At 46.9% G+C, this 10,260-nt stretch overlaps 1 protein-coding gene across 1 annotated transcript; it reads left to right on the forward strand.

Moving 5' to 3' along the window:
- The first annotated feature begins 4,421 nt into the window (after positions 1-4,421).
- dusp5 (dual specificity phosphatase 5) lies at positions 4,422-9,695 on the forward strand. Its single transcript, XM_062564620.1, is given in 6 exon segments — positions 4,422-5,454; positions 5,856-5,857; positions 6,118-6,183; positions 6,596-6,748; positions 6,750-6,897; positions 8,906-9,695. Coding segments are annotated over 6 exon segments (1,368 nt in total). The 5' UTR covers positions 4,422-4,862; the 3' UTR covers positions 9,313-9,695.
- Positions 9,696-10,260: the final 565 nt, after the last annotated feature.

The raw sequence follows: 10,260 nt of genomic DNA on the forward strand, positions 1-10,260 counted from the left end.
AAAGGCTTCATCTGACGCTCCATGTTGTCAAAAGGGAGAAAACGTGCAATAATCAGAAAAGACTACTTGTGTTGTAATTTGAAGAAGACAAAGACACATCCATCAAACAGATTTTCTACTTTCCGTTAACACACATTTTAACCTTTAAACAGCCCATTACCTGAAGTGCCTTGATGGCTTTGCTTAATAATACCAATTACAGCTCTTGTTAAACCTAAAAGTAGTTTTTAGTTTTGTAGTAAATGGTGCATTTTGTTGTTTCTGGCATGAAAAGGAATGGGACTTAAAACAAACTGTAGTGCCCTTGTTCATAGTAGTGGAGGAATGTGTCACTCAGTGTTACGACGTGCCTCAATGACGTATCTTTAATACTATTTAGACGGCAGTGAAGTCTGGGAAAGTATATGAATACAATAAGGAGAGTATTTCTTACAAGGATCCATTATTTGTTGATTTCCTTTGTCTCGATATTTTCAAATGTTGTGGCTAATATAATACTACTAATATATTTAAGTCATATAGGATTGTTATCCTATATTGACCTTTGATCCATTTGGCTGTTGGTAGTTCCCTGAAGAGGAAACAACCATCGACCGACCCGTTCGGCGGCCTGCGCTCTCTGCCTCCAAGAAAATGTCAATATTGCAACACATTTTAGAGGCAAAAATCCAAATCCTCTCATTGACGACCCGAGGGAAATGTCCAGCACAGTTGGATCTCTGGAGCGAATAACTTCCTTATTTCTGAGTAAGGGAGCAGGAGGAAAGAACACAGGGTCCTTAAAGCAGTAACACGTTTATGAGTTCGGGAGCAGCTGTGACGGGAAATGGAACGGAGCAGCTTCCAGATGTGGATGCGTGTGGGCGTGAAGAGCACGCGGCCCTCTCTCCGAGCTCCATCTCCTATTTCGAGACGTGAGGTGTGATGAACGTGGACTCTTGTGTGAAACGGCAGCACAACAACCCGGCGAGCACACCGCCAACAAGCCGTCTGTTTTGGGGAACAGCTGGACACACACAATGACACCGTGGGTAAGAGAAGTAACCAGGTGTGTGTGTGCATTTCACTCCACAGAGGAGCACAACGCTCCCCCCCCCTCGGCGCTCGAAAACCAGGCCAGGCCACATGTATCACCACCCGAGGCCTCGACTTTTCTTTCCAACAACTACTGGGGTCCGTTGTCTCTCTCTCTCTCTCTCTCTCTCTCTCTCTCTCTCTCTCTCTCTCTCTCTCTCTCAACCTCTCTCTCTCTCTCTCTCTCTCTCGCCTAAGAATTTCCGAGAGTCCTGACATGACGGTGGGCTGTGGGTGGGAATCATGGGGTGAGTCAAGCCTCTGGCGCGTGTGTGTGTGTGTCTGAGTGCGTGCTCGGCGTGTGTCATCGGGAGCTGTCATATCGTGGACTTGAACTCTCGAATGCCAAACATTTCGGCTCCACATAGATTCTGGCAGCAGCCGCAGGTTGGCTGGTGCTTTGGATGCGACGTGATGTGAGCCCGTGGTTACTCACTGCCTCTGCTCGTGAACATGATCGAGGACTCGAGTGGGACTGCTCGCCATCGGCACTTCCTCAAGTACTTGTGCTACTAATCCTTGTCTTGAGAGCTATACGTTTTTTTTCTGTTACCTCTCCTATATTCTGTCTCAGCTCTGTATTTAAAGACTAAACGCTAATATCTTTTGGGGACATTTACATTTTCAAAAAAATATTACGTTACGAATATTTATGGCCCTGGGAATCGGACTTAAAGCCCACTATGGTGCCCACGTTCATGGTAATTTAGGAATGTGTCACCCGGTGTTTGGAGGTGGCTCAATGATGTGTTTTCCATCCTTTTAAGACAACAGTGAAGTCTAGGGGACTCGGAGCAGTGCATACTGAGGTGTGTAATGTGGAACTTGTGCTCAGTCAGCAAATCAGGAAACACCTGCAGCTGCTGAGGGGGGGGCGGGTGGGAGGGAGGGGGGCGACACATGTTCCAGTGAAGGGAACCTATTGTGTTTTAGAGCTTTTTATAAGTCACGTGTAAAAAAAAAAGAAGGGACATTCTGGGCAGGAAGTGTCATGACGCACTCACATACCATAGCTAATGCAGTTTGGTCAACAGTAATTGTCTGCTGCAAATACGGCCTGTCATGTGACACAAGTTACATGAACTATTCCATCAACAAATAAAGAAACCTGGGTTTTTTTAATCTTCTTACTGTTTTATTCTTTTGCAAACTGGCCAAATGTTGACTGTCTGATACGAAGATAAAAGAACATTAGAGGTTTGACACGTACTAGTAGAGTCAGAATAAAAGACTTAAAGAGTCGTTCTTTCCAGATCCGCCGTTTTGGATCAGTGTTTCATTACGAAACGGTGAGAGATCTTTTAAATGTGAAACAGAAAAAGACTTGAGGTTCTGTTTGTGAGTCATTGACAGTTAAAAAAGGATATTGCGCAACCTTTTACTTGGAAATGAAAATGAAGTCCATTGGAAGTAGGCGCCAAACCGAACATAAACTAGATTTCAACATTACAAGCAGATGTCATCAGATATTTTTGACATCTAATCCAATACGTTGTGATCCATCCTTGGGCTGTTGTTGATCCCATTTAGGGGTAAGACGTCTCCTCTCATGCTACAGTCATGGGGAGCGCAGGTGACAACAACAGGCTGGGATGTTTTTAATTAAGATAATTATCATATGTAAGATCATTAGGATCCATAATTGATAGATGTTGCATACAATCCCACAGAATGTTGATATGTTCAGGAGTTAAATCTGGAGGATTTTTATGTGTTATTAACGTTTTGAAAAAAAATACCATTTTGATTAGTGATTTCACCTGATTCTAAAGCGTGGATCGCACGAGACTCCCATGTTAAACAGGACTTTCTTCCTCTTAGACTGCGTCCCATCATTATTTTCATCACTCAGTAATCTAGTAAATCGTTTGGACTTTACAGAATGTCAGCACCAACACCTCCCCACATCCCATACAGACACGTCAGTCCAAGACACAAAACATATTCATTTTACCCACAAATTGACCTGTTGAACTTGTGACCTGAGTAAATCCCCACACAGATGACACACTATGTGAACCCACTATGTGAACACACTATGTGAACACACTATGTGAACACACTATGTGAACACACTGCATTTGACACACTCACGCACATGACTACAGTCCTGATAGCTGACCAGCTGACTGCAGGACCGCAAGCAGCACTGTGGCTGGTTTAAAAAGCGCTTGCCTGCTTACTGAACATGTTAGCGATACCACAGACCCAGTGATATACTGAGGCGGACCTGTTAGAGCGATGTGTGTGGGCACGACCCGTTGGTACTAGCACAGAGGAGGAGAGAGAGGGGAAGAAAAAGGCAAAGGAAATGAACGATGGATGAGCATTTTGTTTATCTGGCTCATCCGGGTCCACTGATGTTATTTACAGCTGACACTGACAAACCCCATAATTAAATGAGGGCCCCCCGCGCTCATCGGCCATGATGTCACAAGTCCAGATTAGGCTGGACCACATGGCCCTTTGCCTGCTGTCCCTTTAATCCTCAACCACCATCCACAGATATCTCTATCGATCCTTCTGCCTGTTTTTTTAGTGGGTTTTCTTTTGTTTGGTGTCTTTTCATCCGTGTCTGTCACTGCGACCCACCAACACCCCTCCCCCCTCCCCCACATACTTTGTTTTGCTCTTTTGATCATTCCCAAGCATTCATGCAGCATGCACAACATGATGTAACACATTATTTGTTAGACTCATTTGCTTTCAGTGCCTCTTGTTTTTATTATGTTTAGGCTACATTTTAAGCGTGGTTTGACCTTTGAATGTTGGGCTTTCATCACGCTCTAAATGGGGATCTCTACCAATAAAACCCACATGAACAGTGGTCAAATCCTCATAAGCTTCGGTGAGTTCAGGTCAGATCCGGATCGATGTAAAGCAATGGGTTGACATTTTAACGTGAGGAGATTGATACCACTCTCTTGCTCTTTGGTTGAAACCCAAATGGTTTAAGTTTACATACTTAAAGTAGATTGTATCCCAAACACGGTCCCGCGTGTCAGGACTGAGTGCACATCATGGTAGAACATGCTGTGAGTCGTTTAAACCTCTTAATTAATTTGAGGGATTAGGCTTACGGGCTGAGGCATACAAGGCAGGTTCGCAGGGCTGTACATGAGAAGTGGAAGTTAGAGGCTGCTCTGGTCAGCTGCTCGTGGTCAGTAGCAGCTGTCCCTAAAAGTTCCCACAAGAGTAGCCTCAACAAAAAAGACACCTGTAGGGAGCGTGGTAGTGATGTCACTTCCTCTGCTGAATCATTCCATGTCCCCAAATATGCATGTAGATTAATCTCGTACATTTAGGTAATAAAATCTGGCCAGTTTTCAAGGGAAACATATTCAATCTATGAATGTGATTTAACTCCTCAAATTAAATTGTTTTTACAATTAGCTGACTAATGTTGATTTTAAGGAATGGTAATGAATACATTTTAAGAAGGAGTGTTTAAATCCAATGAAAAAGAAGAAAATCCTACAGGATAAACTATGTGCAACTATTCATTATTTTAAGTGCAGAAAATATATGGCATTTGTATTTGCCGTTCTATCCTTGTTTGTGTTGTTTTTGGAAGAGATGTAGTTTGTCAAGGGGATCCATGTTTTTGCTTTTTTAAATTGGCCTGGCATTTCTTGCAGTCTTATCAAAGCACTCTGGCTGTCAGCTATAAAAAATGAAATGACTATGGTTGTGCAGTAAGGCGAGAGGTTGACTACTTCAGTCAAACACGCTGCAGCTGCAGGGCTCTTTACCCGCCGCGGCCTGGGGGGTGGAGTCACAGTCCAGTCATGCGTGTGGGCGGGCCCTCTCTCTCTCTCTCTGCGATCACTCCTCACCGGTGTCCATGTATGGGTCGTGACGTCACGCGCCGGAGGTCCCGTTCACATAAAACCGATTGGCCGGAATCCCCTCAGAGGACATGTAGCCGCAGACGCGCACGGGACTACTCGCTCAGCCGTCTCCGCAACTCCAGGCGCGTAACGTTCATCCAGGCAATAAGCCCCCCCAGCGTCAGCATGAAGGTGTCCAGCGTAGACTGCCGGCATCTGAGGAAAATCATCCGGAAGGAGAGCGGCAGCTGCCTGGTGGTGGACTGCAGACCGTACCTCTCGTTCGCGAACTCCAACATCAGGGGCTCCGTCAACGTCAATCTCAACTCGGTGGTGGTGCGCAGGTCCCGAGGAGGGCCGGTGCCTCTGCACTTTGTCATCCCGGACGAGGGGTCCCTGCTGCGGCTACGCGAGGGCAGCATATCGGCGATCGTGGCTCTGGATGAACGGACGTCCCACTGGCAGAAGCTGAAGAAGGACAGTGTGGCACAAATAGTGATAAACACTCTTTCTCATCTCGCGAGCGGGGCGAACATCTGTTTCCTCAAAGGTGAGAGCTCGTGACGTTAAGCTGTGTGTAAATGCGGAATGACTGCAGGAAAGCGGTGATTTACGCCTTAAATATTTAGATTTTGTGCATTTGTGCTTTTTAAGATCTGCCGTCCGCGAGCCTTGACCCAATGATGGTCCAGTTTGTGTTTTAAAAAAAAAATTTTTTTTATAAAAAATAAAACATTTTGAAATCCCTCCCGTTTTTGTTCGACTTTCCTCGGTGGTCGAGATGCGTTTCCCTCGTCGTCCTGTCTTGCCTGTGTCAAAAAGCTGCTCGCATTTTTCTGAGTGAGTCAGTGCTGCGAGGACTTTCATTGATTCAGAACAAAACCACCCGATTACCAAGAAAACCCCCACCTGACCCTCAACAAAAAAAAAAAACACCATTGTTGTGATGAGGTGTTGAAACACCTCTATTTCCGTCTTTCACCTCCAGGGTGCTAAAGGGATTACCGGTCCTTCCACTGGAGGCTCCAGTAATTCATTGATTAAGCGCTTATAATCAGGTTATAAATGCTTCACAAACGCTGCAATTTCACAAGACGTTTAGGCTGTGTGTGTGTGTGTGTGTGTGTGTGTGTGTGTACAGGATTGGCTGAGATATTGTAAGCCTCTTTGTTGCAATGGGTGCTTACGGTTTTCCTTTCCCTTCTCTCAGGAGGGATACGAGAATTTCCACTCTCAGTACCCTGAACTTTGCACCGAGGTGAAAGCCATCGACCTGAGCGCGACCTGAAACCGAGAAACGAGTCAACGGCGAGAAGCTTTCTCACCGCAAACCAGATTACGATCAGGTACGGAAACACCCTTCGTGACGCAGTAGGCCCACTTCCTACTGTGGCGCACATGCATCCAGTGCCAGTATAAAAAAAAATGTATTTTCAACATTGTGCATCAGGGAGACTTATATTTGGCATCAAAACATTTTCTCATCACCTTCTCTGACCTCGGTGCTACCCAGAGCATCATGTGTATGAGACCAGCTGACTCTCTCTTTCATCTCTGACCTTTCCTCCGTCCCTGTGGCTGCTTTAACATCTCATACAGCGCTCTGTTGGGGGTTATTTAACATAATGGTTTACACAATCGAGGGCATCCATCCATCGTCCAGCTGGACAGGTGTTGAACATTTTTCTCAGAGGGTGGAGTCCACCATCATGTCTCACCCCACTGCGTTTTCTGTGTGTCCTGAATGACGTCTCGTTCTCCCGCTCCTCTCAGGGCAAACCGTGGAGATCCTGCCTTTCCTCTACCTCGGTAGTGCCTATCACGCCTCCAGACAGGACTATCTCAGCGACTCTCCACATCACCGCCTTGCTCAATGTGTCGCGCAGGGACCTGCAGCCGGCCAAGGGCCACTACGACTACAAGTGGATCCCGGTGGAGGACAGCCACATGGCCGACATCAGCTCCCACTTCCAGGAGGCCATCGATTTCATCGGTGAGTTCGGAGGAAATGAAGCATTTGTGCCACCAAGAGGGTTCACACTCCCGAGAACCAGAATAGGGAGTAGACAGGGAAGAGAATGAACACACTACGGCCGTCTCCTGGAACGTCGACCAGGAGATGCCCACCCTAAGTAGTCTCCCCTTGAGCGTGTTTATTTCTTAAATGCGTCCTCAAATAACACCCCCCCCCCCCCCCCCCCCCCCCCCCCCCCCCCCCCTTGCTAAAGCCTCTCACCTGCCACCGTTCACAAATAGAGGGCCGTAAACTCTAATCAGTTTAACTCGGTCACTTGCCTGCAATCCTGCACCAGCGAACCCAACCAGCCCGCTTTCATTCATTCATTCAGGATTTGCACTCAGCCCTCCCGTCCCCGGGCCCCCTTCCTCCCTCCCTCTCCGTCTCTCTCCTTTCCTCCCCATCTTGACTAGAAAAGACACTCCCATGTCGTCATCGCCTCCGGGCCTAATCTCGGTGGCTTAATCTGCCGGGTGGGGCCAGTCAGAGTGACAACTGGGGTGAGCTGTCCGGGTTTAGTATGGTCGGGTGGAGGTTTGGGGCTGGCTGGCTGACACACACACACACACACACACAATTGTTTATGATGGTTGGGTGGAGGATAAAAGCCAGCTGACTGACACATAATGAGAGGGCATACATTGGTGGCTGCTTGCAGGTGGGAATCATTGACGAGGCATCGGATGTGCTACAGGGCGAGAGAGAGAGAGAGAGAAAGAGAGAGAGAGAGAGAGAGAGAGAGAGAGAGAAGAGAGAGAGAGAGAGAGAGAGAGAGAGAGAGAGGAGAGAGAGAGAGAGAGAGAGAGAGAGAGAGAGAGAGAGAGGAGAGAGAGAGAGAGAGAGAGAGAGAGAGAGAGAGAGAGAGAGAGAGAGAGAGAGAGAGAGAGAGAGAGAGAGAGAGAGAGAGAGAGAGGTGCTGGATAAAAACAGCAGCAGGAGCAGAAGATGCACATAGTGTGCTGTTGGCTATTTATAGCCATGCACAACCAAGGGCGAAGCAGCTTGGTCGGCCAGTGGTGCTATTGTTGCATGATGCATTGTTTGGGGGGATGCAGCCTACATTTAGGGCGTCAGCACGTCAATTATCACGTAGGGCCGATAATCATTGGAGGGGCAGGTTTAGCCCCCGCTCCCCGACTAAAGGGTTTCAAAAGCTGTGTGTGCAAATATCAAAAAACTGCAGCTGCTCCCCCCGCTAAACCCAAAAGATGATAAATATTATTACACACACCGCCACCCTCCACTTCAGATGGGACGTCCATCCAACATTCATGCGGTTAATAGAGAGGTCGTAATAAGTGTCTCTATTTACTTTAAAGAGAAATAAAGCGATGTGGCTCGAGGGGAGAACCAGCGTCAGTGGGTGGATTGAATTGGTGCAGCAGACGTGTCGGTCTTTGCAGTTTTAAGACTAGGATTTTTAGGATCAAAATCTTAAAACGCGTCGTGAGTGACTCTTGTGCAGATGACAGAAAGCAGATATCCGTGTGGGCAATGGAGCAAACAGAGAGGCGTGTAGGAGTGCCGAGGCTCCAAAATGAGAACATGCTGTGCCCAGAGCGAGCTCTGCAGCGGCCCCCACGGCCCCCACGGCGGCGGAGGAGAAAGAAAGTATCACGTCCAGCTTTGCACACTGACGCAGACGTGTCCAAAGGGGCAGAAGATCTACGTACATTTCTGCGTCGCCACAAACGAGGTCCGCCGACAGGGTTGAGCTTGTGAGAGCGGAAAACACTACAAATGTGCAGAAAAGTGTTTGGGTTGAATAGTGAGTGGGAGTGAGCAATGATTTCAATATTAAAATGTAGTTTTTCATTGACTGTTTCAGACTCCCTGTTGATTCATTCAACTTTTCAAATGTCAATTAGACAAACAAAAATAAATTGAACGCAAGGTTTGATTCACATCCAAAAAGAAAGTCTGTGCCCACCGGCTCACCACAGGTCGTTAACCCCGCCGTCTCCTCTCCTTCTGCTCCTTCCAGATAACGTGAAGCAATCGGGGGGCAAAGTTCTGGTCCACTGCGAAGCGGGCATCTCCCGCTCACCCACCATCTGCATGGCCTACATCATGAGGACGCAGCAGCTGCGGCTGGATGCGGCCTTCGACATCATCAAGCAGCGGCGGGCGGTGGTCTCACCCAACTTCAGTTTCATGGGTCAGCTGCTGCAGTTCGAGTCGGAGGTCCTGTGCACGGCCCCGGCTCACACCGCCACACCCGAGCCCGCCACCCCCTGCGCCCAGGAGTCCGCCTGCTTTTTCGCCAACGACTTCAACACCACCTTCAGCACCACAAACTTTGAGCCATCCGTGTTCACGCTCCCTACCTCCTGCCTGCAGTCCCCGGTCCACCACCAGTTCAAACTGAGCCCAATAACTGCACTGCCTTAAAATGAGCTTTGACTGCTTGTAGTCTTACTTGAAAAGAGAGATCAAGGGGAAGCGACGTCGGTGAGCCTGGTGTTGGAACCAGCAGAGCAGATGGACGGAAACAGAAAAGTCTAAGTAATAGTATTCATTAGACATGAACACTATGGACCTGTAGACATTGATGTTGTTCTCCTGTCTTCTGAACCGCTGAAGTGGAACAACGCGTCCCAGCGGTGAACTGCAATATACATGCCTTAGGTTGATATTGTGATTAATGCCCATTCACAGATGCAGTCAGGCATTTAAACCTAATTTATTTGAACATTACAGTCTGTCTGTCTGTCTGAATTTTTTCAATAGTGTGGATATTAAAATGTGTTTAATAAATGTTTTCACCACATGAATATCTCTTTTGGCCCCCTATCATTCCAGCATGTTTATTGTTGTAGTAGTTTAGGTGCAATGCTAACTAGGAAGTCAAATGGGATTACAAGTGGAAGTGATTTACTGGAGGACCATCTCAAATAACATGACAGGGGAAAAATCCATGAATAGCAATAGCATCCTGTTTTTTCAGGAATCAGAAACATGTATGTTAGACAGAAGGAATTTGACTGTTAACAATGAGACAATGGACAGCAAGACGGATTTCCGATCCCCTTTCTTAGATCTCATCCAGGATATGATGCTTACATTGGAAATGACAAACCAGCTGCAAAACTAATCTCAAGTCAAATTGAATTGGAAAATATCTAACTGAAATTCAACTTATTGGGATACGTAACTGTAAATAACAACAGCATTTCAAGCAAGTAGGCATAAAGCTTTATTGAAAAACCTGCGTGCTAGTTTACAGGATTCTATATCCAGGTTGAAGCTGGATGATTAAGATTCCCAACAATGCACCTGAACAGTCCGAAACCCACCAGAAGAGAAAACAGTGACACCTGCAGTGACACAGACTGACAT

Source organism: Pungitius pungitius, chromosome 9, assembly GCF_949316345.1.
Source record: "Pungitius pungitius chromosome 9, fPunPun2.1, whole genome shotgun sequence".
In the NCBI taxonomy this organism is placed as follows: domain Eukaryota; kingdom Metazoa; phylum Chordata; class Actinopteri; order Perciformes; family Gasterosteidae; genus Pungitius; species Pungitius pungitius.